The following is a 27,532-nucleotide window of genomic DNA, read 5'->3' on the forward strand; positions in this document are numbered from 1 at the left end:
ACCTCTCAGATCTCCACAGAAAGCCTCGGAAACGAAGAGAATGGAAGGTATCACGAAGATCCGGGCTCGTAACCTACAAAAGATTGTAGAAGCAAGGGGTGAGTACCAAACCACACGGTACTCAACAAGCAAACCTCTAAACACAAGCTAAGGGTACAGAATACGGGTACTCCTTACACCCCATCCTAACCTCCATAACTACAACCTGCATAAAACCAACCCAACCTAACAATTCACAGTTTACAAAGCATACAGCTCAACAACAGCACTCTAACAGATCATATATTCTCAATAACAAATTTCACAGAAAGGCACTCACAAGATCAGCAACACACAAGATCAAGTTCATCAATAATAAAAATGTGCAATGCAATGAAATGCAATGTCAAGTATAGTGATGCATGTCTGACCTAATGATACACACCCGCTGTCTCTCAGTCCGGGACCCATGGGGGACATATCTGTCCATGCATCCATCGCGGCGCGCGATACGTCCCTCGAAATATAATATCCGTCGCGGCGCGCGACACGTCCCTCGAAATATAGTATCCATCGCGGCGCGCGATACGTCCCTCGAAATGGTACATCCTCTTTAATTTCTTATTCTTTCTCAATGCACATAACACTTGTCACAACCATGTCTTATAACAATGCAAATGACATGTTCACACAAATAATGAGGAGATGACCATTTTCATAACATTGCACAAATCACAACCACACAATCATGATACAACTTCAACAATGATTCAACAAGTCTTTCAATCAATTCTCAACACATCACACAAACAATAGATCACATTACTCCCAAACATATACCACAAGGAAATACACGAATTCCATACGCTTAACAAGGGTTTAGAAATCCACTTGCCTCAAATAACAGAACAATCACTCCGAGACTTGAGCCTTCCCTTTTTGTTGAGCTTCCAAATCAATGCAATCTATTCAAGTACATATTCACAATAAGATTTTGAAACTAACAACGCCCATATTACTATAGGTTTAGCCTTGACCTAAAAATTCGCTAGACTTTATAATCAAGTTCGTATCTCTTGATGCCAATTAACATTTCACCATCATATATTTATTTATTTTTCCTTCCTTTTTGACTCCCTTTATTCCAACCAATGATTTGCTCACCATTACTTATTCAATTAACTCCCTATACTTACCTTTAAATTTCCAGAACAAACTCACGGTACAAACATACAACAATATACCTTATTCTCTCATCCAATAATTTTACTTTTATTATCATTCATTGCCCTCTCTAATGCCAACCACTAATTTATCTCAACTAGACTCCAAATAATTTCCAACGATGAAACAATTTGCAGGATTCAAAAATTATACCAATTCCCCTTCATATATACTATCCTTAACTATTATTCACGGTGTCCTCCCCTATGCCATAATTATACATAGCACGTATCCCCAAAATCCTTAAGTTAATGTTCCAATCAAAGAATAAAATACTAATTTGTTAAAGTACTAATCCAGAGAACTATTTCAATAGTAGCTAGGTAAATAATAGTATAATACATCCTTTCATAGTAATAATTATCACATTTAAAGACACCATACCCACCAACACATGCGGCAGCCACATATGGCTTAAAGATTCTTAAAATTTAAATTCCTCACCTTCACTTCATTAATATAATAATCATTATTATGAATTTCTATCCAATTCTTAAGAAATTACTACATAGATAGACCAACACGTATACAAAGATGAGAATTCTAATTAAACCTTACCTGAACAATCTTTGTTAACTGCTTTCTTCTTCAACGTTTTTAGTTTGATAGTGGGACGCCGCATGAACTCGTGCAAGGAATGAAAAGGAAAAGAAATCTATTTTATTAAACCCTATTTAACTCTAATTTATTTTTAACACATGGCCCTAATGGTATAGGATCTTAAATAAATGATCACTTTAGCCCACTAACTATTGATTAATTAACTCAAGTTAAACGAATAGTTTAAAATTTCCAAAAATGACCTTTCGGGTCATCACATTATCCACCACTAAAAATCATGTTCGTCCTCGAACATAAGGTGAAAGAAAGTACCTGAAGCTTCAAAAAGCTGAGGATATCTGGCACGCATATCAGACTCTGTCTCCCAAGTTGCCTCTCCCACTGATCGGTGCTTCCATTGCACCTTCACTGAAGCAATCTCCTTGGTCCTAAGCTTTCGAACCTGCCTGTCCAATATAGCTATAGGTTCCTCCTCAAATGTCAAGTCTGGACCTAACTCCACTGAATCGAGTGAAAGCACATGTGACTCATCCGGAATATACTTCCGAAGCATAGAGACATGGAAAACAGGATGAACTGCCGACAAACTAGGTGGCAAGGCCAACTTATAGGCCACCTCTCCCACTCGACTCAAAATCTCAAAAGGTCCAATGAATCTAGGGCTAAGCTTGCCCTTCTTGCCGAACCGCATCACACCCTTCATAGGTGACACTCTAAGCCAAACATGATCGCCCTCCATAAACACTAAGGCTCTAACTCTTCGGTCTGCATAACTCTTCTGTCGACTCTGGGCTGTCAACAGTCTATACTGAATCCTACGGACTTGCTCCATAGCATCTCTAAGCAAGTCAGTATCCAAAGAGTCCATCTCTGCCGAATCAAACCAACCGATCGGAGACCTACATCGTCTGCCATACAACGCCGGGCCATCTGAATACTAGAGTGGTAACTGTTATTGTAGGCAAACTCTGCTAAGGGTAAATGCCGATCCCATCTAGCACCAAAATCGATCACACATGCTCGGAGCATGTCCTCCAACACCTGAATCGTCCGTTCGGACTGACCATCTGTCTGAGGGTGAAAGGCTGTACTCATATCTAGCTGAGTACCCAAACCATGTTGTAATGCCTTCCAGAAGTGAGAAGTAAATAGTGAACCTCGATCTGATATAATAGAAATAGGAACCCCATGTAGTCGCACAATCTGACTGATATATAACTCAGCTAACTTCTCTGCCGTATATTTCACCCGAACCGGAATGAAGTGGGCAGACTTGGTCAGCCTGTCAACAACAACCCAAATGGAGTCATAACCACCCATTGTAGTAGGCAAACCCACAACAAAGTCCATAGTGATCCGCTCCCACTTCCAAGTAGGAATAGGCATCCTCTGAGATACACCCCCGGGACGCTGGTGCTCACACTTGACCTGTTGGCAAGTCAAACACCTAGAAACAAAGTCTGAAATATCTCTCTTCATCCCACACCACCAATAATGCTGACTCAGATCATGATACATCTTCGCTGCTCCCAGATGGATAGAATATCGGGAACAATGGGCCTCTTCAAGAATCAGTCTAGTCAACTCGCCCGTCTTGGGCACACAAATCCTGCCTCCGATCCTCAAGACACCGTCAGAATCAAGGACAGCCTCTTTGGCTTCCCCTCTTAATACTCTGTCTCGAATGAGACATAACTTCTCATCATCAAACTGGTGCGCACGGATCTGCTCGACTAAAGAAGACCGAGCCTCAATAAAAGCAATCATCCCATCACTCTCCTCTGAGATCTGCAACCGGACAAGTCTGTTAGCTAACATCTGAACATCTTTAGCCAATGGTCTCTCCTCAATACTAAGTGCTGCAAGACTCCCCATGCTAGGAGTCTTCCTACTCAAAGCATCGGCCACAACATTTGCCTTTCCCGGATGATATAGAATGGTCACATCATAGTCCTTTAGCAACTCAAGCCATCTACGCTGTCTTAAGTTCAGATCCCTCTGACTGAAGATATACTGAAGACTCCGATGATCAGTGAAGATCTCGCAATGCACCCCATACAAATAATGACGCCATAACTTAAGTACAAATACCACAGCTGCCAACTCTAAATCATGAGTAGGGTAGTTCTTCTCATGGGTCTTCAACTGCCTAGAAGCATAAGCAATCACCTTCCCCTTCTGCATCAATACACCACCCAAACCGACTCCTGAAGCATCACAATACACAGTAAAGTCCACGCCCTCCTCAGGTAGAGTCAACACAGGAGCCGAAGTCAACAAAGTCTTGAGCTTTTGAAAACTCTCCTCACACTCATCAGACCACTGGAAACCCACACCCTGTCGAGTCAATCTAGTCAATGGAGCTGCAATAGTAGAGAAACTCTGAACAAATCGTCGATAATAACCTGCCAATCCCACAAAACTTCTAATCTCGGTAGGAGAAGTAGGTCGCGTCCAGCCTCTAACTGCCTCAATCTTGGCCGGATCTACTCTAATACCCTCCTTGGACACCACGTGTCCCAAGAATGCCACAGAATTAAGCCAGAACTCACACTTTGAGAACTTGGCATACAACTTCTCTTCCCTCAATCTCTGAAGTACAATTCTCAAGTGTCGGACATGGTCATCCTCGGTCCTGGAGTAAACCAAAATGTCATCGATGAAGACAATCACAAAAGAATCAATGTATGGTCGAAACACCCCGTTCATCAACTCCATAAAAGCTGCAGGGGCATTAGTCAACCCAAAGGACATCACTAAGAACTCATAATGCCCATACCGAGTCCGAAAAGCTGTCTTAGGGATATCTGATGCCCTAATCTTCAACTGATGATACCCAGACCTCAAATCAATCTTAGAGAACAAAGATGCCCCCTGTAGCTGATCAAACAAGTCATCAATACGCGGAAGAGGATACTTATTTTTCACTGTTACCTTGTTTAACTGTCTGTAATCAATACACATCCTCATAGTCCCATCCTTCTTCTTCACAAACAACACAGGGGCACCCCAAGGTGACACACTAGGGCGAATAAACCCTTTACTCAATAAGTCCTGCAACTGATCCTTCAACTCTTTCAACTCTGCTGGAGCCATACGGTAGGGAGGAATAGAAATGGGCTTAGTGCCCGGCTCCAAATCAATAGCAAAATCAATATCTCTATCGGGAGGAACACCTGGAAGATCAGAAGGGAATACATCGAGAAACTCCTGAACCACGGGAATAGAATCCATGGAAGGTGGTTCAACACTGGTGTCCCGAATAAAAGCTAAGTAAGACAAACACCCTCTCTCCACCAATTTCTGAGCACGAATAAAAGAAATGACCTTGCTAGGATAAGAGCCATTAGCACCCTTCCACTCAACCCTCGGAACACCAGGCATTGCTAAAGTCACAGTCTTAGCATTACAATCAAGGACAGCATGATAAGGAGAAAGCCAATTCATACCCAAGATAACATCAAAGTCTACCATCCCCAGAATGATTAAATCTACCCAAGTGTCATACCCCGCTAGAGAAACAAGACAAGATCGATACACTCGATCCACCACTAAGGGTTCACCCACGGGTGTAGAAACACGAATAGGTACAGTCATGCTATCATATATCATATCAAATTCAGCAGCAAAATAGGTGGACACATAAGAGAATGTAGACCCTGGATCAAACAATACAGACGCAGATCGATGGCATACTGGGATGATACCTGTAATAACAGCATCAGAAGTCTCCGCTTCGGGTCTCCCCGGAAAAGCATAACAGTGGCCCCCTCGGCCACCTCCAGCTTGGGTGATAACTCTACCCCCACTCTGCTGAGCTGCAGAACCACTACTAGAAGCTCTACCGCCTTTACCTGACTGAACTCTGCCTCGGCCTCTACCTTGTGGTACCGGTGGTCTAGCCTGAAATGAAGAATTAGGTTGGGACCCTCCACGACCCCTCTGGGAAGTACACTGTCGCATCAGGTGATCGGGATCTCCACAAGAAAAGCAAAATCTCTGTCCCGGGAACTGCTGTGCGGACCCTGAAAACCCACTATAATTGCCTCGCCCCATAGGTCGCTGCTGTGAACTGTGACCCACGCTATAAGAACCCCGAGGTATCTGACCACCCTCGGATGTCGGTATAGATGCATGAACGGGTCCTCGCTGCTGAAAGGAACCACTCCCTCTGTGTGATCCCCTGCCTCCAGATGAGGCACCATGAAATTGACCTGCTGTACGGACTCTCTTAGGGTCCCCAAACTCTTCTCTCTCCATCAATTCCGCTTCTTTAGCGGCACTCACAATGGATTGGAAGGAAGCCCCCTCTCTAGATGCTCTAAACACAGCCGATCTGATAGAGAAAGTCAACCCCCTCACGAATCTACGAATCCTCTCTGTCTCGTCTGGAATAATGGCCAAAGCATGCCTAGACAACTGGCAAAAACGGGCCTCATACTCTGTAACTGATAAGCTGTCCTGTCTCAGATTCTCAAACCTCAAACGACTCTCCTCTCTCACGCTCCAAGGGATAAAACGGTCATGAAAGGCACTGGAAAACCTCTCCCAAGTCACTGAAGGGGATCCAACTGGCAAAGCCCCCGAATAAGTTCTCCACCACTCTCTCGCTGGCCCACGAAGTTGGAGTGTAGCATATCGAACCCCATGTGACTCAGCTAATCCAACAACCTCTAGTAACTCTCGGCATGTAGTCAGAAACTCATGAGCATCTTCACTCTTCCCACCCTGAAACTGAGGTGGGTCCATCTTTCGAAATTTCTCATACCTACGCTGCTCATCCTCTGTCAGAACAACCAATGGTGCACCTTGACACCCAATTGCTGGTGCAAGATCATTCTCAACCATGGGATCCTTTGGTGGCTGTCCCACCGCATCATGCATAACTGGAGCTTCCTGTTGCTCTTGGGTCTGAGCCCCCTCTCTAGTCTGAGAGTCTTGTGGTGTAGTGGTCGCACCACCACCCTGAGTAAAGCTCTCAAGCACACTTAACACCCTCAATAATGTATCCTGAAGCAAAGGTGTAACTGCAGGCTCTGGAGGAACCTGGTCCTCTCTGTCATCAATCTGAGGCTCAAGAGAGGCCTCTCTAGTACGACCTCTCACTGGTGCTGCTCCACGGCCACGACCTCTGGCTAGTGTCGTTCCACGAGCACGACCTCTAGCTCGGGCTCTACCCCTACCCCTAGCTGGGGCCTCAACAACTGCCTCGGGAAGTGCCTCCCCTCTACCACCAGTAACAGTCGCTCTAGTCCTCGTCATCTGTCAAAAGAGTATACAATAGCTCAGTACTAAAGAAGGTAACCACACACGATGAGAAAGAATGAACAAAAAGGAAGTTTCCTAATAGTCTTTATAGCCTCTCAGAGATAAGTACAGACGTCTCCGTACCGATCCTTGAGATTCTACGTAGACTCAGCTTGTATGCACGTGAGACCTATGAACCTGGCAAAAATATTCAACCTTGACAAAAATTAAATAAATTATTAGTATTAGTTAAAATTAAAAGTTAAAAATTATTATCCAACAAAATAATTTCTTTTATAAAAAAATTTAATTTCTTTTACTTCATCTTCCCCCTCTCAAATACTAATTTAGATATTATTTTATTCTTTTAAAAAAAAATTCTACCAACCAACCTAACCCTCCGCTTCCAATTTTTTTTTCATTTTGTGTTAGATTTATACATATCAAAAATATTTTTTACTTGCTGCCGCAAGACATTTTTAATTTTTTTACTTATTTATGTTATATTCGGTATACTAGTAGAAAATATTTTTCTAAAAATATACATACGTACGTATCTAACACCAAATAAAAAAATGTAAAAAAAAATAAAAATTAGGAACGGAAGCGTTAAATAGGATGGGGTGTCAATTTTTATTTTTTAAAAAAATAATATCAATTTTTTTTTGGGGGGGTGGGGGGGGAGGGATGAGTGGGTGGTTTTATTTTGGGAAGGGGGAGGGTGAAGTATGAATTTTGTAAAATAATTTTTTTTAAAAAAGGATGGGGGATTGTCGGGGGGGTACGTGGAGGAGGAGGTGGTGGAGTGGGGTAAGAAAAATAATTTAAATTTTATTTTTTCAAAAAAAATATTTTTTTTATGGATAGTAATACTTTAATCTTTAATTTTTAATTAATATTAATAGTTTATTATTTAATTTTTGTCAAGGTGGAATATTGTATCCATGTGGAATGACATGTGTCAATGATTTTTTCAAATAAAAGAGAGTGTGTATTATACACACCACTGAGGTGTGTTTCTCAAACTAAAAAGTGATAGTTTAGGTATGAAACTCACACTCTCAATAGTTTAGTTGTTTAGGTATGAAACTCAAAAAAATGAGATAATTTAGATGTGTTTTTGACACTTATCTCCTAAAAAAAGGATAAAACTAATGAATTAACAAGCTAATAAATAGTTCTTATAAATAAATCCGACCCAATAACTATTTTCAACACACTTATTCATAGTTTTATGATGATTATATACATGGACCGTAATAATGTTTACCAAAACTGATGATCGTAGGTGTTGTCTTTAGGTTTAGGATGTTTAATCGAATTCAATATTTTTAACAAAAACATAAATAAATATATAAAAAATTACTATTTTTTAAATAAATATTATTAAAATAAAATAAAATAAAATAAATCATTATTATTATTATTTAAGAAAAAGTCTAAACTAATTAATTTTAAATCTTGAATTGGTCCATAAAATTTAGAAATTAATACTTTTTGGGTGCAAACTCATACACTAATAAATGCTCCAATAAATTTGGTGACTTTAGTGGATGGTATTGGTATTGACCTAAGGAAAGGAAAGCCATATTTATCCACCAAAAACCTACAAGTGTCTTTTTCACATTTATGTTTCTCTTATATTTATTGAATTTTTTAGGAACAATTTAATTATTGAGGTAATTTGAATTATGATGAAATGATTGAGATTCTTTCGTTCTTAATCAGAGGTCAGAAAGCATTTGAGCTTCTGACAATGAAAAGAATTCTTTTGGAAACGTCGACCCATAATGGGAATTGCAATATGTGAATCTTAATTTAGTTAGCACATACCAAACACTGAAAAATGGGTCAAATATATCTCTATATATACTATCAAAATTAATTTAAGTATACTCCTAATTATACTCTAGTCCAAGCCCCTTTTGTGATACTTTCGGCCTAAATATACTCATTCTATTATATTTTGACACAAAACTAAGAATCATATGATTCACGCTCAATTTTAAATAACAGATTCTTTTTAGAAACCCATCCATTTAGTCCGGTCCGAATCATTTTCTTTTATTTTCACCTTCTTCTCTCTTCAATACCCAAAGCTTCAAAGTTTGTTCTTTCATGACAAATTTCATTGTTTTTTTAATCAAATGACTTGTAACAAAAGAATGAACTTTGATATAAATGCAACAAATCTGAGAGTTGGGCTCAAGATAATTTGAATTGGGTTCAATTTCAACCCATTTTAAGAGAATCCTCAATTGAATTCAATTTAATCTCCAATTTCAACCCGTTTTAAGATTCTTTATTTGCATTGATGTAATGTATGTTCCTATATTGAAGGTATGAATTACTATCTATTTTATATCTTTTAGGATTTATCCATCAATTTGTAACTTCTTTTTTTTAAATTTTCTTTAGTTGAACTCAAATTGTGGATATAAAACTTAAACAACAATATACTAAAATTATTGAGAATAAGCAGAGATCAAATTGGGCAGGTCAAGACCCAACCCATTTTTAAATCCATTTGAGCCCAAAATTAACTTCGGCAAGTTAAGACTCAAACCCAATTTCTATTTCAACCCAACCCACACATTTGACACTCTAACCACGACTTATCCTGAAAGAGAATGAATGTTAAAAATAGCAAGGTCGTATCAACGAAAAGTTCTGCCCCAACTTAGTCTAATCCTATTAAAGATGGCAACGGATCAAACAACTAATATAGATATAGATAGATAGATAGGATACAAAGGATCGAGATACTATTACCTAGGTTCCTATACGTTTGGTTATCATCCAAACTATCGCTATGTTTGATAATTAGACCTCAAACTATCGCTATTTCTGAAAATTTGCCTTTTCTATAGCTAAGGAATGTACAAAACCTGCATTGAGATCAACACAACAAACTGAAAAGCAGAACCAAAAAGAAAATCAGTTAATTACTAACCAAAGCAGCCAACAGAGCATTAGACAAAATTGGGGACTCCAACTAAAAAGACCACACTATCTGGGAACTTCTATTGTTGGTTACAACCCAAGCTATGCAGATTTGCGTCAATTTCATCATCCGTATCATAAGCCTCTTGCCTGTGATGACGCTGCTCCTTGCGTCTCATTTCTTCCTCCATGTTGACGTTATGCATAGTGGTTTCCTCACACTTACCCAACTCTATATCAGATGAGCGTTTCCCTAGTCTCGGTGGCAGAATAGCCTCAAGAGCACAACATTTCTCGGGAGAAAGGAATCCAGATTCTGGAAATTCCACATTAAAATGAATATAGAGCCGACCCTTAATGAATGGCCTACCATAATGGGGCATTCCTTCATCATTTATTGCCTTGTATTGATCTGCAAGAGAGAACGAAATGATTCCCATATATAAATATCACTTTTCACGCCACAAAGTTAAGAACACTCCTTACCGGGCTTTATAACTTCTCCAGGGCTAGATTTGATCTGAAGCTGTCTGCCATCAAGATGAGTCAGGACAAACTGAAAGCCACAGAGAGCTTCTGTCAAACTGAGATTGTGTTCCACGTAAAGATCATCAGACTTGCGCCTGAACTTTGAGTGACTCTTCTGTTGTAATACAAAAATGACATTGCCAGTGATGGTATCTGGCTGCATATAACACCACAAAACAACTATTAGAAATGAAATATCACCTGCCAAAATGTAAAGAGGAAGTCACAAACAGAAAAAGGAAAGCAGATAGGACTGACGATACTGTATATTAGTGAGATGGATATATATTCAATTCAAAGTCCAGCACCGACTTCAAAATTTATAGATTCGAATAGATTAGACTTGAGAAGAAAGATAAATGTTTGTTTGCAAACATTGCCTAAAAACTTTTTGTGGCACAATTTAACATGTACACTGGGGAATTACAAAAGCTGAGCCAATTTGCATAGCAAAAAACTCTTACAGCTTCATCAGCTTCCGCGTTGAAAACAATCTTCTGACCGTGTAACATCCCTTTCTCAACATTCACTTCCAATACTTTCTTTTCTTGCGTAATTTTATTTCCCTTGCACTGAGGACACCTATCCCTCTCAGTTATAACCTCTCCTGTATTAACAAGGAAAGATTCATAGTTACAAGTAGTGTTTTTTCCTCGACATGTAAGACTGAAAATTAGAATTACAGGGAAATCTCATTACCTGAGCCTCGGCACTCGGAACAAACATGTTGCATCTGTTGAATCATGCCTGGGGCTATCTGTCTTGTTGTAACACGCATTCCAGTACCTTGACATCCATAACATCTTCCAGAAGCTCCACTCTTTGAACCTTTCCTGATAATGCAAGTAAATCATATAAAAATTGTAAATATGCACCAGTGAAGTTTTCAATAAAACATACATGCGTAGAGCAAGTTAATGCATAAGCAACCAATAAATAAAAAGGCCGATTAAGACAAGTTAAACTAATAAATATGGCTTTGTGTAATCCCTCTAATCTCTCATTCAGATTGCAAATGTTCTGGTATGACAACATAGACCGATACGGTGAAACAGGTGACTTTTTAGAAGAGGTGAATATACAACAATTTCTATCAGACGACTCTTTTTTCTGGATATTCTCGCCTTTCTTGTCATTCCTGCACCAAAAATGATGTTATGTTTTCTCAAGTATGTTTATCTGCAACTGAAAAAGGTTATGTTAAATTTCCCACTAAGATGCAGCAACCTCATAGCTACACCCAATAAAGGAGAAGAAATATAAACCACCAACACCAAATTCACCTCAGTGGACATCCGTATAGATGAGAGGTATACTGCAGTCAAGGGAATTAATATCAAATCGTTATTGTATAGATCCAACAAAAATTACTCATCAAAACCCATCCTGAGGAGCACAGAAATGGAAACTAGCATGACAAACATATGGACATTTTGAGGCCATAAAATTCAAATTTTTCAACACCGCAAAAATTAGATACAAGAATACTGTTACAGCATCTAAAAGGAGAGGAAAGAGCCAAGAAAATAGAATTTAGAGCATGTTATGATTGGCTTATTTTAGGTACCTGTAAGTCAAAATAGCTTTTAAGCACTTTTGGAGTATTTGGATAAATTATAAGCACTTGATTTTAAGCTAAAATGATGAAAATAAATGAAAAGCCATAAGTTAGGATTTCTAACTTGTGCCTTTTGGCTTATAAGTGAAAAGCCAAAAGCCAATAGAAACAGGCTCTTAGTCAAATCATTGGACGATAACCTGCTATAATAGATGTTCTTGTCTACATTCTACAACGAGGGATTAATTTTATCCTATAAAAAGATATCTTTTTGTTACAGAGAGAAAACTCGCAGAAAATTAGTAACCCCAATTTTTCCTATAGAAGGGTGTCTAAATTCGAAAAATTCCAAAAGTATCTAGTACTCTGTGTCAGACATCTGTTCAGAGGGTGGTTGATTTTTAGACGCAAATGCAGAGCCTGCCTAAAATTTGGTGATTGTATTTCTCAAGAATAATGCAACCAACTGTAGTAGAAAAATTAAGAGAGGGCTCGACGGTAGTGAATCAATTACACAAGGACCAACCTATCGATGATGTCCACGTTTACTTGGCATAAATCAAAAACTAACGCTTAGACACTCATATTACAATCTAAAGTTAGTTCAGACAGGATCAGTGGAGAGAGACATCAAAAGAAGAAAAGAAATAACGCGAAGAAACATAAACGGTCTTGATGAACCACAGTCACCGATTAATACAACTGTATACATAGAGGATTCACATTCTTCTCTATTGGACCCCCAATTTGTTCAATTCAGATATGTTCAGTGAGAGAACTTGGTATTGATTCTCAGCCTAAGTTGGAACAGAAGAATTCTAAATACAATATCATCATTCAACACATTTATTTGAAAATCACTGTCACAAAGTGCTATTGACAGTAGTAAATGAAAAAGGTCAGATAATTAAAGAAAGAGAAATACCCTTTACACTTTGGACACAATATGTTCCGTGAAAGAGAGAGCTTTTTTGTTGTGCCATTGTACAAGTCCTCCAGCGAAACCCTTAGAGTGTGCACTACATCTTCACCTTTTTTCTTTCTGCTGCCTCTGAAGCTACCACCACCTGGGATAACCAAGGCACACAGATGATGTTTCAACTACAAAAATTTAGAAAGATAATAAAAACAAAGAGGAATTTAACAGCCCCCACCCCCCCTTCTCTTGCAGGGTCTCTTTCCCAAGAGGGAGATGGGTCGTTAATAGTTATTACCGCCAAAAGCTCCACCAAAGAACGACTCAAATATGTCAAATGGGTTGTGACCACCACCACCACCACCACCCATTCCTTCTTTAAGGGCATCTTCACCATACTGATCATAAAGTTCTCTCTTCTCTGGATCACTTAGAACTTCATATGCTTGAGCCAATTCCTTGAACTGCGTGGAGACAAAACAGGACAAAGAACTTATGAAGAAAAGCAAAATAAGCATCAGAATCAAAAGGTTCCCTTGGTATAGATGTACCATATCTAGAACAGCAACACGTAGAAAATTCTAATTGCACGTGCGAGAAGGGACAACTCACTTTTTCAGGGTCCCCACCCTTGTCGGGGTGATTCTTTATAGCAGATTTTCTGTATGCCTTCTTAAGTTCATCTTGACTGGAATTCTTCGAAACACCAAGCACCTCATAGTACTTGGAGTTGTCACTCCTCCTTGCACCCCGTCCAAACATTATGAATCACCTTAGTACCTGCACAGAAGTGCAATAATTTCATTTCATTCAACCATGTAAGGACAACCTTATTATATAACAAAAAGGAGGATACTACACATACGGTATGTGCTGTAAATAGCTGATGTGTATTGATTACAAGTCAATTGGGTTAGAGAAGTATTAGAACTAGCAATCCAAAAGGTAGGTTAAATTCCAACATGTAGTACAAGCACGAAAATGATAGAGCATAGAAGACATTCTGATAGCAATCCTAAAGCAATTATGAAAAAAAAGAACGCAAAAGGCCATGCTCTGAAACACAATGTTACTAAAAGCCATGATTTCATCGTTTTAAACAATGGAGCAATCAAAACAAGGTAGGGTAAGTTATGTGTACACCCCACCCTCCCCAAACACCACACCACTTGTGGGATCACTAGGTACGTGGTTGTTGTCGGAGCAATCAAAATGAGGCCCGATCACCTCATACAGAGAAGTGCAACTTGAAATGGTGAGGCATAAGGTGATCCCAACAGGAGGAGGTTATTCTTTGAATATGCCTTTATAATATGGGAACAGAGAAGAAAAAAATATGATCTTCTTTATTTGGATGAAGGGAAAAAAAAAAAGGATAGGTCTTTTCCTATTTAAATAGCAAGATTCTTCTAATAAGCCAGTCCCCTTCTATCATTTAAGATTCTAAACTCTTTTTCAACTTCCTCCTCCTACTATCTTAGTATATCGATTATCGATTAAACTAATCATAAATGAAACCTAACAGCAAACTAAAATTCTTTTCAATGGTGCCTGCACCATCAAATATCCCAACAAACCTTTCAAGATTCTAAATTCCCTATAAGTTAACCAAGACCTCTACATCATTCTAACGGGTCAAAAATTACGCCATTTATACATGATAACTATTTTTGACATGTATATTAGATATTTTACCCCCTTCCACTTCTTATTTACTTCTACATATTTCAAACCCCATAGTAAAAACCACTAATACCACTTATCTTTCCACTAATAAGAAAGCAATAAGATACAAAGAATCAAACTTTACAACATCTTTACTACACAGACAAAACAGAATATCCAAATTTTCACATATGAATAAAGAGAAACAAGAAACTCACATAAATTTCAGCAAAGCTTCAAAATCACCATAAATCAACTTTCTTTACACCTAAACTAGTAAAAAGAACCCCAAAATTTATTTTATTTTAAAAAAACTAAACATACAATTCAAACAACACCCCAAGAATTAGATTTTCAAGAAAATATTAATTGAAAAAGAAGATCTAAGATTTGTAGCCACCATAAGAAAAATTACCTCGAAATTCGAAATGGGGTTTTCTGAAAAAGAGCGATAGAAAGAAAAAGAGTTTCGATAGATGACATGTGTTTTTCTTTCTTCTGAGAGGTTTTTGTTTTGGTTTCGAATTTCAGGCGGTGACGTAACAGAAATAGCTGAGAAAATTATTTTTGAACAATTGATCAAAATGCCCTTCTGAGTCGAGCTGTCCGACTTATCTAATATGATTTATATTCTTTGTGTAGTTTGTAGGTTATTATATGATGGAAGGTTTATCACACACAAAGTGTTCATCCGAAAGGTAGAGACTATTTTAATTTTACTGACGAATATAACCCTGGATATATGTAAGAATATTACATATTTGATCCAATGCCTTAAATTTAACAATTTTAGGTTAAAACTAATGACATTTTAGAATCGAAAAAAAGTTTGGGGTTTAAGTGTATCAAATCCAAGTATAAAAAGAAAAAAATAATAAAGAAAACATAACAATTAATATAGAAAGCAAGGTAAAGTTTTCAAGAAAGATATAGTGACAACAACAAATGGTGTGATAATCGAAGCACAATACACAACATATAACAAGAAATATAATGATACGACTAGTACTAGGCAACAACCTTAGCAGGGCAAGACAACATTTGACCCCTACTATAACCTTCTACTCCTATACGCTACCTCCACTCTTTGATATATTAAATTTTAAACTAACATTAACTCTTACTTATAAACAACATGCCACAATTTAGTGTTGTCATCCTCAAAATGATAAAAATGAAAATTGTATTATTTCCGCTCCAAAACTTTCTCATCTAGGGTAATATTGGAACACTATGTAACTAAATCATCCAATAAAAGTTGTTATTACATACAGTCGTAAAATAAGCTTGAAAGATAAAGAACAAAGTAAAATGTTACCTTGCCAATCGGAGAAAAGTCATTCAAATCTGAATAACGCATAAATTACTCTAAATGTTGGGACAATCTTTGTTTGCCCATCCTTAAAAAGAACGTTAGTCATCTTCTTTTCTTTTCTTTAGATAATAAATTAGAGTCATTTGTTTTACACGATTTTAAAGAAAATACGTTAGATTTAGAGCTTTGGATTAAATATTTCATATTTTATATATATCAAAGACAAAAATGGCTCATCCCTCATATATTAAGGACCATTTTGATCAATTTTTGCAATTTTTATACTCCTAATTGTTACTAATACATTTCAAAAAGATTTTTTATTGAAAGGAAACATCGATGGAAGTTGCACACCTTGAAGTTGAAATTGACACAAATGAGGTACTCAACAAGTTAATTTATTTTAATAGTAAAAGCAACAACTACTTTGATGATTTGATTTGATGTCAAAAAGCGGTATTAACTATTACATCTTCTATTCCGGCATGCATAAAATAATACGTTTATTCCCACATAGCTTACATATGTAATACTAGTTAAGTTGATTTTTAAATTGCAAATCAAACGTCGTATTAAATTTACATATGAGAATAACTTACTTGCTAGCTAGCTATTAGATATTTTGTATAACTTATACATAAATTAATACATGAATAAATTATCTTTAACTAGCTACCAGATGGTCCATTAGAGTCGTTTGATAACTAGTTAGAAATATGTAGATATTAGTAATATAAGAATTAGTAACGAGTGAATCTATGTATTATTTTATGTAGGTATTAGTTATTCATGATCATTTGATAGCTGAATTATAAATAAGTTAATTATATAACTTATACAACGTTTAATAAAGAAATAAAAAATAAGTTATTCATATATAAAACTAATACGAGATCTGATTAACAATTTAAAAATTCGCATAATCAATACAGGTATAAGTTACTAGATGAATACCCATTTAAATCATTACATTTGGAATTGGTGGAAGTTTGGTTGTTCTATATTTATTTAAGAATGTATGATAATCGAATAAAATATTCATACATGACTTCCTCTTAACTTACGCTCCCTAAAAAAATGTGAACTTCATAAAATACTCTTTGATTTATTGTTTTATGTAAGATCTTTTAATTATAGATTAAAAAAAAATTATAGTTCTCTTTTCAAACCAAACAAATTAAAGTTATTATTTCTTTTTTTAAATTGAATAAACCAAAATCATGAAAAGTGATAACATTTTAATAAATTAGGATATTTAGTGGAAAAAAGTAATCTAGAATATGATTGATGAGAAGTAGGTCCCTCGTCAGTTGTGACAGTTGACTACTGTTAAAGTGAGACCGACTTTGTTACTTGGTTGAACAAAAAAAAAATTACTCGTAATTCATTTGTCTCAATTTATATGACTCATTATCTATTTTAGTCGGTTAAAAAAAGAATGACATATTTTTATTATTATTTTTTAAAATTTGTAGCAAGTCAAGGTACATAAATTGGAGAAAGTAATAGTTTAAATGTGATATTTATTGACCCTTCATATTTTTGGGTTTCTCACTCGATTTAGTATTTATATTGAAGTTTGACTAATTCAACCTAAAATTTGAATTCGAGACATTTGCTTAAAGAAGGAGCAATCTCATCAGAGGCAGAACCAGGATTAAAGGGTCGTTTGGTGTGAGAGATAAAAATAAATAGCGATGAGATAAGAAAATAGTGATAATTTTTTTGTATTTTGTTTGGTTGCCATGTTTTGAATAACTTATTCTACCATTTATATCATAATGATGTGATAAGTTATCTCATATACATGGTGGGATAAATTATTTCAGGATAGTTAACCTCATGATAACTAATCCTGAGATAATTTGTTCCCAACCAAACGACCTCTAAGAGTTTGAGAGTTCTAAATTCTACTGTATTATAAAAGAGAGTTTAGGCCCAAGTATAATATATAATATTCAAGATTGAGACTTTTCCCAATCTTAAATATTATATATTATACTTGTGAGACTTTTAAAATTCTACTATATTCTAAAAGAGAGTTTAGGCCAAAGTATAATATATAATATTCAAGATTTAGACTTTTCCCAATCTTGAATATTATATATTATACTTGTGGGACTTTTAAAATTCTATTTTATACCAAAGTATAAAATATAATATTCAAGATTGGGACTTTCTTGAAATTATATATTATTTTTCTATTATATTATAAAAGAGAGTTTAGGCTCAAGTATAATATATAATATTCAAGATTGAGACTTTTTCCAATCTTCAATATTATATATTATACTTGTGGGACTTTTAAAATTCTATTTTATACTCAAGTATAATATATAATATTCAAGATTGGGACTTTCTTGAAATTATATATTATTTTTCTACTATATTATAAAAGAGAGTTTAGGCCCAAGTATAATATATAATATTCAAGATTGAGACTTTCTTGAATATTATATATTATATTTATTATATAGTAGAACTTGGGCATAAACTCCCTTTTAAAATAATATAGAATATGTCTATATATATATATATATATATATATATATATCACAAATGGAAAAGTCTCAATCAAGGAAGCAACATATATCATTTACAAATGACTTAAAAAACTTTAAAATGTTTAAAAGTTATATAATAAAATAGGTTGACTCTCAGAATTCTATCAGGTTCACATATATTGGGACAGAAAAAATAACACATATCATTTTAATATTACCAAAAAAGTATTATAAATAATAATAATTAACAACTTAAAATATCTGAAAGACATTTTAAAAGGGTTAATTTTGTAATTTTATCCACATCACATAAATTAGGACAAAGTGACCAGTAATGTACATTATTTCAAAGTTACATAAAAATATTATAAATCACAATAATTAATAACTTCAAATATTAAAAAATAAAATAAAAATTGGATGACCCTCCAAATTTCATTTGTGTCACATAAATTGAGACAACAAAAATAACATATATTGGGTCCATTTTAATTTATTTGTCTTATTTTTTTAAAATTTTATTTATATTTAAAAATTGCGTAAAAATACTATAAATCATGATAATTGACAACATAAAATATGTTTTGAAAAAAAAATACAAAAAATTTCATTGATTCTTCAAGTGAATATATCGTAAAAATACTATAAATCATGATAATTGACAACATCATATATTTCAAAAATGTGCATGTGGGTAGTCTTATTATGCCTTAAATAGCGTCAAAGAAAGTATAAGTTTGTGATAAAAAAACTTATTCCTTTATCCACGCAAACAATCGCTTCAAAAACTCGGTTATTAGCCCCAAAACATACCATTTATATTATTGGGCCCGCGCATAGCACGATATATATATATATATATATATATATATATATATATATATATATATATATATATATATATATCTCACAAATGGAAAAGTCCCAATCAAGGAAGCAACATATATCATTTACAAATGATTTAAAAAACATTAAAAATTACAATAATTACCAATTTAAAATATTTAAAAGCTATATAATAACACAGGTTGACTCTCAGAATTCTATCAGGCTCACATATATTGAGACAGAAAAAATAACACATATCATTTTAATATTACCAAAAAAGTATTATAAATAATAATAATTAACAGCTTAAAATATCTTAAAGACATTTTAAAAGGTTAATTTTGTAATTTTATACATATCACATAAATTAGGACAAAGTGACCAGTAATGTACATTATTTCAAAGTTACATAAAAATATTATAAATCACAATAATTAATAACTTCAAACATTTTTTTAAAAAATATGAAAATTTGGATGACTCTCCAAATTTCATTTGTGTCACATAAATTGAGACTATATTGGGTCTATTTTAATTTATTTGTCTTATATTTTTTTAATTTTATTTATATTTAAAAATTGCGTAAAAATACTATAAATCATGATAATTGACAACATAAAATATGTTTTGAAAAAAAATACAAAAAATTCCATTGATTCTTCAAGTGAATCTATCGTAAAAATACTATAAATCATGATAATTGACAACATAAAATATTTCAAAAATATTGTATGTGGGTAGTCTTATTATGCCTTAAATAGCGTCAAAGAAAGTATAAGTTTGTGATAAAAAAACTTATTCCTTTATCCACGCAAATAATCGCTTCAAAAACTCGATTATTAGCCCCAAAATATATCATTTATATTATTGGGTCCGTGCATAGCACATGCAACATTATCTAGTTTTAAGATAAAAGAGAGAAAATATTGCAAATCATGGCTTTTTTTTCTTAAAACAAAAGAGACTTTTGTTGATATGGTGGTATTCAAATCCACAACACTAGCGTAGAAACATTTTAACGACTTTCCTTACCACTAAGTCATCAAATAATTTTGTTAAGTGGTTCACAAATTAATATACATACATATATATATATAAATTTTCTAATACAAATTATATAAGATCTACGAAAAAGCTATTGGATTCATTTGAAACCATGAATCCCTAGTTAGCTCCATCTCTGAATCTCATCCACCCACCACATTGGTGGTGCATCTTTTTTTAGTTTTTCGCTAGGTGTTCAGAGACCGTATTGAGACCCCAACTAAATTTGAATCATACATCATAAGGCCTATTTGGGGTGGTGCTTCTCTAATTAAATAAAGCGCAATCTTATTCATCGCACCATATATATATAAATTTTCTAATACAAATTATATAAGATCTACGAAAAAGCTATTGGATTCATTTGAAACCATGAATCACTAGTTAGCTCCATCTCTGAATCTCATCCACCCACCACATTGGTGGTGCATCTTTTTTTAGTTTTTCGCTAGGTGTTCAGAGACCGTATTGAGACCCCAACTAAATTTGAATCACACATCATAAGGCCTATTTGGGGTGATGCTTCTCTAATTAAATAAAGCGCAATCTTATTCACCGCACCACATGGTAGATATTGTGTTATTGACCCATTACCTCTAAATGAAACTGTGAAGTTTACAGGCAGTTTCTTCAAATGTCGCATTGTTTTGTTTAAGTAGAAAAAGTCAAAGACGAAGAAATGAGACCCATGTAATTTGAATAGCATCTAATTTGTCCGCCATTAGAGAAGTTCCATCGCAGTTTCTCATATTGCTCTGCTCCTTCTTCTTCTTCCATCCTCTTTCTCCGAACCTTCAAAATCCTAACTCCAAAATCACCATTCGCATTCTACATTTTCTATATAAATAATCTCTAGATCTTCATCGTACGAAACAGAAAAAAAAATAGTACTACTAAATTTTGGTATCAACAATGGCGACGCAGGAAAATCAAAACGTAATCGTAATGAGACACGGTGACCGGTTGGACAACTTTGAGGAATTGTGGGTGATGAAAGCGGAAAGACCGTGGGACCCACCTTTGCATCAGGATGGTAAGATCCGGGCATTTTGTACGGGTCAAAAGATCCGATCCAGTATTGATTTCCCGATCCATCGGGTTTTCGTTTCTCCGTTTCACCGATGTGTGCAGACTGCTGCAGAGGTCGTACGTGCTCTTTGTGACGTTGCTGATCACAGCGGCGAGTCTAATGTCTTGTCATCCAATTCCGATTCAGTCATCATTGATCCATCTAAAGTCAAAGTACAGTTTCTCTCCTTTTTCATCTTTTATTTTGCTGAATTGGTGTTAGAGACCCAGAATCGGAACTAGGTTTTTGAGTTTATGAGTTTGGAATTTTTAAGTACCAAAAATAGTAGGTTTGAGCCGAAGTTATTGGTTTAGCTGAACCCGTAAGTAAAAGTGTAGCTCTGCTCCCAATAACAACAACATATCCCGTGTAATCTTACAATTAAAGTCTAGGAGAGTGGTGTGTATGTAACCATAGTCTAAAAGCTTAACTTTTTTACAAGGGGAATCCATCATTGATAGTCTTTATCTAGTACTACTAGTAAGAACTGCTTTTTGTTATAAGAAAACTTTTGTATGCTTAAAAGTTGTGCTTTTATTTTTATCTGTCACAAAGTAAAAAGATATATTTTCTTATCAAAAAAACGAAGAAGAAAAAGACATATTTTTTGGATACTCGACTTACAACTTACAGTAGATTCCTAAGGGAGCAAAGGCCACTGTTGCAACTGTGACCTTTTCTGGTTTTTTTCCCTGTCATCCTTACTGTTAAGCATCTGAGGTCACACATCAACTCTTTTTTTTTTTTGAAGAAAAGAAAATGTTCAATCCTTGACTTGATATGTACCCTTTATAGCCATTGCTGCAATTAGTTGGTTCATTTTGCCTAAAATTCACACAAATCCTTGACTTTGGAGGAACTTAAGAATTTTTTTTTCTCAAGGTAAATAACCAGACCATATAACTTCTTGTCGAACAACTTATGATGATTAGACTAGGAAATTAAATTTCAGCTCACCTCTAAAAATAGAGGTGTGTTAAAACTGAATGATATCTACGAAAACATCATATCAGTTGAGTGCAAAAACCATTTTAAGTGTCTAACTTAGATGTGTAGTGATGCATCTATGAGTTTCTAATTAGGTTTATATTAGACATATTTTATATGTTTGTGTTTGAGCATGCATGTTGCTCGGTACTATAGTAAGTATGTGAGTGCCGTTTAAAACTCATTTAAGGCGTGCTTAAGCCTTGAATCTAGATGCAGTCCAAGAAAGGCAGTTTGCTTAAGACATGAGTCCCATTGCTCATGGGCTTTATCTTGAAGAGATCAGTGCTAAATAAATAAATGTAGTTGAGAAAGTGATATGTCAATTCTAAAATAAATATTATGAATGCGTTAATCGTGGGAAGTTAGAATTTTAGTAAAAGAAAACTAAATAAGTTTGAGTTAGAAACTTATAGCTGCATTATTACATCTGAGTTGAACATTTAAAATAGTTCCTGCAGTTGATTGATATGTTCTTTTCTTCAGACTTCATTAAGTTGTTGTTGTAGACTTCCTTTTAGTTTCTTTCGTCCAGATACTTCTGTGAATCATTCGGAGTAGAATTTTAGAAATTTATGTCGATAAAAGTACCTGATAGGTTCGAATACTAGTTGCATCATCACATCTAAGTTAGACACTTCAAATGGTTTCTGCACTTAATTAATATGTTATGTTCGTAATTATTATTTAGCTTTAGTTTTTTTCTCTTCCAAATTATTATTGCTTTCGTTATGTTTAAATTTTTCTTGCAAAGCATGTTCCACTTAGAACTGATTGGTGCATCACTGCCCTTCTTAACATAAATTTGTCACTAGACAGTAGAGTTCTGATTGGTTTTGCCATACTAGGTTAATTCGATTTGGTCTGTTTATTTTCTGTTTGTGGATAATACTAGACAAAGTTTCGTTTGGTTCGGTCCTGTTCTTTTAGTTGATATCAAAAACAGTAAGAAAGGAGAAATCCTTATTCAGGAGTCCGGTTGTTCTAGTGTGAGGATATTTGAATTACCAGATTTGTGATTTCCTGGTTTAAAACTTCGATAGCCATATCAATAACCCAAGACCTGCAGATTCATTATGAATAAGCATGTAGGATCTTCAGCCTGAAGTAGGAAAGTGTGCATGGAAATTCATGAAGGTTACTTATGCAATTCACTCTAGAGCATACTTCTAATATTTCCGTGTGTACAGTTAGCAGCATTTTGGTATATATTAATAAAAATTATTTTGACTTGTCAAATTAAAAAAATAAAATGTGGAGAAGAAAAAACAAGGAACGGTCTGCCCTTTTTCATGCTAAATCTCACATTGACAATATAATACTTACTAAATGGAGCTATTCCATCATTAAATGTTTCCACCATGTACTGATGCATCCACCCATTTCAATCCTGTCATGAAAAATCGTATGAATTTCATTAGTATTTCTATTTTCTCTATGGTGTGAGCCTCTAATCAGAAATAAATATGGCCACCTATGTAGTTATACCAGGATTTAGATTTGAATATGCTTCTTCTGTGCCATGAAACTTGTTGCAAAATTGATATGACTCACTTTGAGTCTTTGTAGAAGCAGGGGTATGAGAAACATGCACAAATATAAACACATACTTTTGCTGAACATCAGCATTCAAATCAAATGGATTTTCTTTACTGTCACGTTTTTTGGAAATTGTTCTCTTCACTCTCTTTCCGGATAACTTTTAACATATTTCTTTTTTTACATTTCAGGTATCTATTGAATATGGTTTGTGTGAAATGCTGAATTTAGTAGCCGTAAGAGCTGTTGCAGCTCCTAAGGATGGGGATTTCAAATTCAGCATCTCACAATATGAATCTGAGTTGCCTGCTGGAACTGTAGATAACACTGTTGAACCTGTGTATAAGAAGGTATTTTGTAGGATATGAGTTCTTGCTTCGATTTATTTATTGCATAGTTGAGTATATGCATGATCCACTTTTGCCTCTACTCATGATATCTTATTCTTCTGAAACTGCAGCTGCCAGAGTGGGAAGAGTCGTTGGAAAGTGCAAGGGCTAGATATGTGGAGGTAGTTAAGGCCCTTGCTGATAAGTATCCTTCTGAGAACCTGTTGTTAGTCACACATGGTAAGTGTTCTTGCTTGGTTTTGCATCTCTAGGTGCAATGTAGGTAGTGATGTGGTGAGTGAAGACTTTCTAGTCTCCACAGAGCATACAGGGCACTTGAAAGAGACTGCTTCTGCTGTGGCAAAATCAATTAGATGTGTTTCAATTTAAATGGCGTATCTTTGTGGTTTCAGATTGCTCTCTATTTTGCTATCGGCAGTAGTTTCTTTCTCATGTGTCACATGTTTAGATATCTTGTGGCTGTGTGTTTTCCCTTTGTCATTTTATAAGAACAATATGTATTTTTCTAGTACCACTGAGAGAATACTTCGAACAACAATTTCAGTTGCATGCCATGAACTTTTCCATAACTACACACGCTCTGGAGTTTTAGCGATTATATAAAATTGGAAACACAACCCTTCCTCATGAAAGTGACCTGCTGGACCTGTTAGGTGGCATCAATACTCTTGCCTAAGTTTCATTTATCATAAAGCAGCAGCTGCTAAACTGTAAATTGGAAGATCTAGTATTGTTTTTCCTTTTCATGATTGAAAATCTTAAATGAGTGGCTTTGATTATAACTACAACTTGATTGGTGCATCAATGATCGTTGAAACTGGTCGTACCTAATTCTACTGATAAAATGCATATTCATGCTATTTTCTTAGTAAAATAGAAGGCTTAAGTCCCCAATAGCATTCTTGATCTCTTATTAACTCTTCTTTCATTAATCCAGGTGAAGGAATAGGTTCCATCTTTACTGAGCTTAACAAGGATGCAACTGTATTAGAGGTAGCATATTGTGGACATTTGTACGCGAAGAGAAGTATCCAATCCGGAGAGAACCAATCATTTACTGCTGGAGAGTTTGTATACGAGAAACAAACTGGTATAATATCTGCTGCTAAATAAAAATAAGTCTACCAGACTCTTAAGTGATTGTATTGTTCGGATTTCTTCCCTTTCTGCCATGTCTGTTACTTATCGTCCATTTGGCGAAGGTTGCTGCTTGTCCATTGCTGAACTATGTTATTACTCTTTTCTTGTTTTGAAACTTTTGATTTGAAAGAGAGGTTATGGAGCCCAGTTGGCCTCTGTTACCACCTTGTAATTGTGAAATCCCAAGATGTATTGTTCTCTGTTGGACTACTTACATCCCAATTGCAATTGTTATTTTGAGAATGATATGTGGTATTGCTATTATTTCCATATCAAATTAAATCACCTTTTCTTTGTTGAGTTGTTCCAAGAAAAGAACATTGAAATCGTTAGCTTGCGTTTGGATATGTGATATGAAGCCATGATTTCAAATTAGTATTTGAATAAATTCTCAGAAAAACATGATTTGAAATTCCAAATCAGGATTTTAAATCTATGAATTTATATTTTGTTAAAAGAATAAAATGACACCAACATTTTAAATCTTGCAAATATGTATAGACTCATGCTTGGTGTGAAGAGATTGTTGGTACATGTAAAAGGATTATATCAATTGTTTCATAAATGAATATTTCTCTCATATATTTGTTGCTCTTAGTATCGTTGGTGTAATGCGAATATGCCTTAGCTGATGATCAATATTTTATGCAGAAAGTCGCTTTCAAATTATTAGAAAAATACTATAATATTAATATTGAACATAAACAAAAGTAATAAAACTTATCAAATCATTATCGTGGCAAGTCTCTGTCTTAAAAGTGATTTTACCCTAATTTTGGTATAAATAATTCTGATCCATCGTTCTTCAAGGTTCCACAATACTCCCAAACACCAACACTTGTACTATACAGAGAATAATAAGAAGAATATTTTTAGTGTGTTAACAAGAGAAATTTGAACAGGTATATATAGGTAGATGACAACGTTTCAAAATCACGGTTGTAACGTTAATTAAATTGATTAACTTTAAAAATATTTTTTGCAAAAACAAAATTTGGTTTAGGCTTCACGTATATCTCGGGTGCAATGAAAAGGGGTAAATCAATTAGCTTTGTTTATTTAGATTCTATTTCTCAAATACGCGAGATCACATTTATTTACTTGAATTTATTAGTCTAATAAAGAATAATTCAATATAATTTTTTTTTTTTATCTTTCACATAAAATAAAGAAGTAAAAAAGAAAACAAAATCACGAGAATAAAGAAAGCGAAAAAATGAGCCACAAAAATTTCTTTATTATAATTTGCATTACAAAAGGTTTAATGCCAACAAAGATAACCATCCCACCTAATTTGTTCGTGAATACATCATAAAATTGATTGAATTGTTATTAATTAAAATGTTGTCAATTAACTAGAAATTTCAATTTTTGTCACGTTGTCTTTAATGATTTTTAATTTCTTAAATGTATGTCTTGAAAAAAAGTCCGTTGGAAGATTTGATTTTATATCCTTTTATGAATTTATTTTTAATTTTATATTTTATACGAAATCTTCATTTTTACATATATAATCGATTTAAAATATATATTTTTTCAAGTGTAACCTCAATCTACATGCTCTCGATCTGTATTTTTTAACTCCCCCCGATCCCTCCTTTTTCCTTTTTGGAACGCTAGGAATGAAAAAAAAGTTTCAGCATGTTGAAAATGGAGTTAGTAATGAAAGAAAAAACCTGACATTCATTTCTGAATGAATATTTATAGCTGAGCCTACTAAAAGAGGGATCAGCCTCATGATAGTAATTAGAGGACATCTCTAATCGTGTCACCTCTAATGACACGTTCCGTTCTAATTATATGATCAATGAGATCAGTCGGCTAGAGAGCAAATTATTCTTCTTTTGAATAGACAAAATCGTCCCTTCTACGGTCTAAATCCTTAGTTCGGAAGCCTTCATCAATAAAGTGGTATATAAGAGATCATTTCTACCAAAAGTTTCATCACCTACTCTGATAATAATATTCCTCCACGCTTGACAAGATGGACACAATTTTTATTTTATTTTTTAAAAATCTTATTATAATAAATAGGATCTCTTGAAACGATTCGAAAGATTTAATTAACATGTAAATACATGTGAATGGACTTTTTATTTTGTCTTATTTTGATCATGTATGGAATCATGAAATAT

At 34.7% G+C, this 27,532-nt stretch overlaps 3 protein-coding genes across 4 annotated transcripts; 1 reads left to right on the plus strand and 2 right to left on the minus strand.

Moving 5' to 3' along the window:
• Positions 1 to 2,032: 2,032 nt before the first annotated feature.
• LOC125831380 (uncharacterized) lies at positions 2,033 to 6,024 on the minus strand. Its single transcript, XM_049510581.1, has 2 exons — positions 5,472 to 6,024; positions 2,033 to 2,265 (listed from the first exon to the last, which is right to left on the minus strand). The coding sequence occupies exons 1-2, from the start codon at positions 6,022 to 6,024 to the stop codon at positions 2,033 to 2,035; spliced, it is 786 nt and encodes a 261-aa protein (XP_049366538.1).
• A 3,870-nt stretch (positions 6,025 to 9,894) lies between these two features.
• On the minus strand, positions 9,895 to 15,090 carry LOC125831157 (dnaJ protein homolog). Of its 2 annotated transcripts, XM_049510342.1 has the most exons (8): positions 15,037 to 15,090; positions 13,569 to 13,736; positions 13,255 to 13,420; positions 12,966 to 13,107; positions 11,182 to 11,315; positions 10,947 to 11,089; positions 10,441 to 10,639; positions 9,895 to 10,366 (listed from the first exon to the last, which is right to left on the minus strand). In XM_049510342.1, exons 2-8 carry the CDS (start codon positions 13,716 to 13,718, stop codon positions 10,035 to 10,037), a joined length of 1,266 nt encoding a protein of 421 aa, XP_049366299.1. In that variant the 5' UTR covers positions 13,719 to 13,736; positions 15,037 to 15,090; the 3' UTR covers positions 9,895 to 10,034. The 2 variants fall into 2 exon arrangements, with proteins under 2 accessions (XP_049366299.1, XP_049366300.1); XM_049510343.1 differs by lacking the exon at positions 15,037 to 15,090 and having other exon boundaries at positions 13,255 to 13,448; positions 13,569 to 13,732.
• Positions 15,091 to 20,948: 5,858 nt separating this feature from the next.
• LOC125831379 (uncharacterized) lies at positions 20,949 to 25,645 on the plus strand. The gene is made up of 4 exons (XM_049510580.1): positions 20,949 to 21,554; positions 24,099 to 24,257; positions 24,368 to 24,476; positions 25,195 to 25,645. The coding sequence occupies exons 1-4, from the start codon at positions 21,225 to 21,227 to the stop codon at positions 25,368 to 25,370; spliced, it is 774 nt and encodes a 257-aa protein (XP_049366537.1). The 5' UTR covers positions 20,949 to 21,224; the 3' UTR covers positions 25,371 to 25,645.
• Positions 25,646 to 27,532: the final 1,887 nt, after the last annotated feature.

The sequence above is a fragment of the Solanum verrucosum genome, unplaced genomic scaffold (genome assembly GCF_900185275.1).
Source record: "Solanum verrucosum unplaced genomic scaffold, falcon-dt-bn FXZP01000049.1, whole genome shotgun sequence".
NCBI classification, from domain to species: domain Eukaryota; kingdom Viridiplantae; phylum Streptophyta; class Magnoliopsida; order Solanales; family Solanaceae; genus Solanum; species Solanum verrucosum.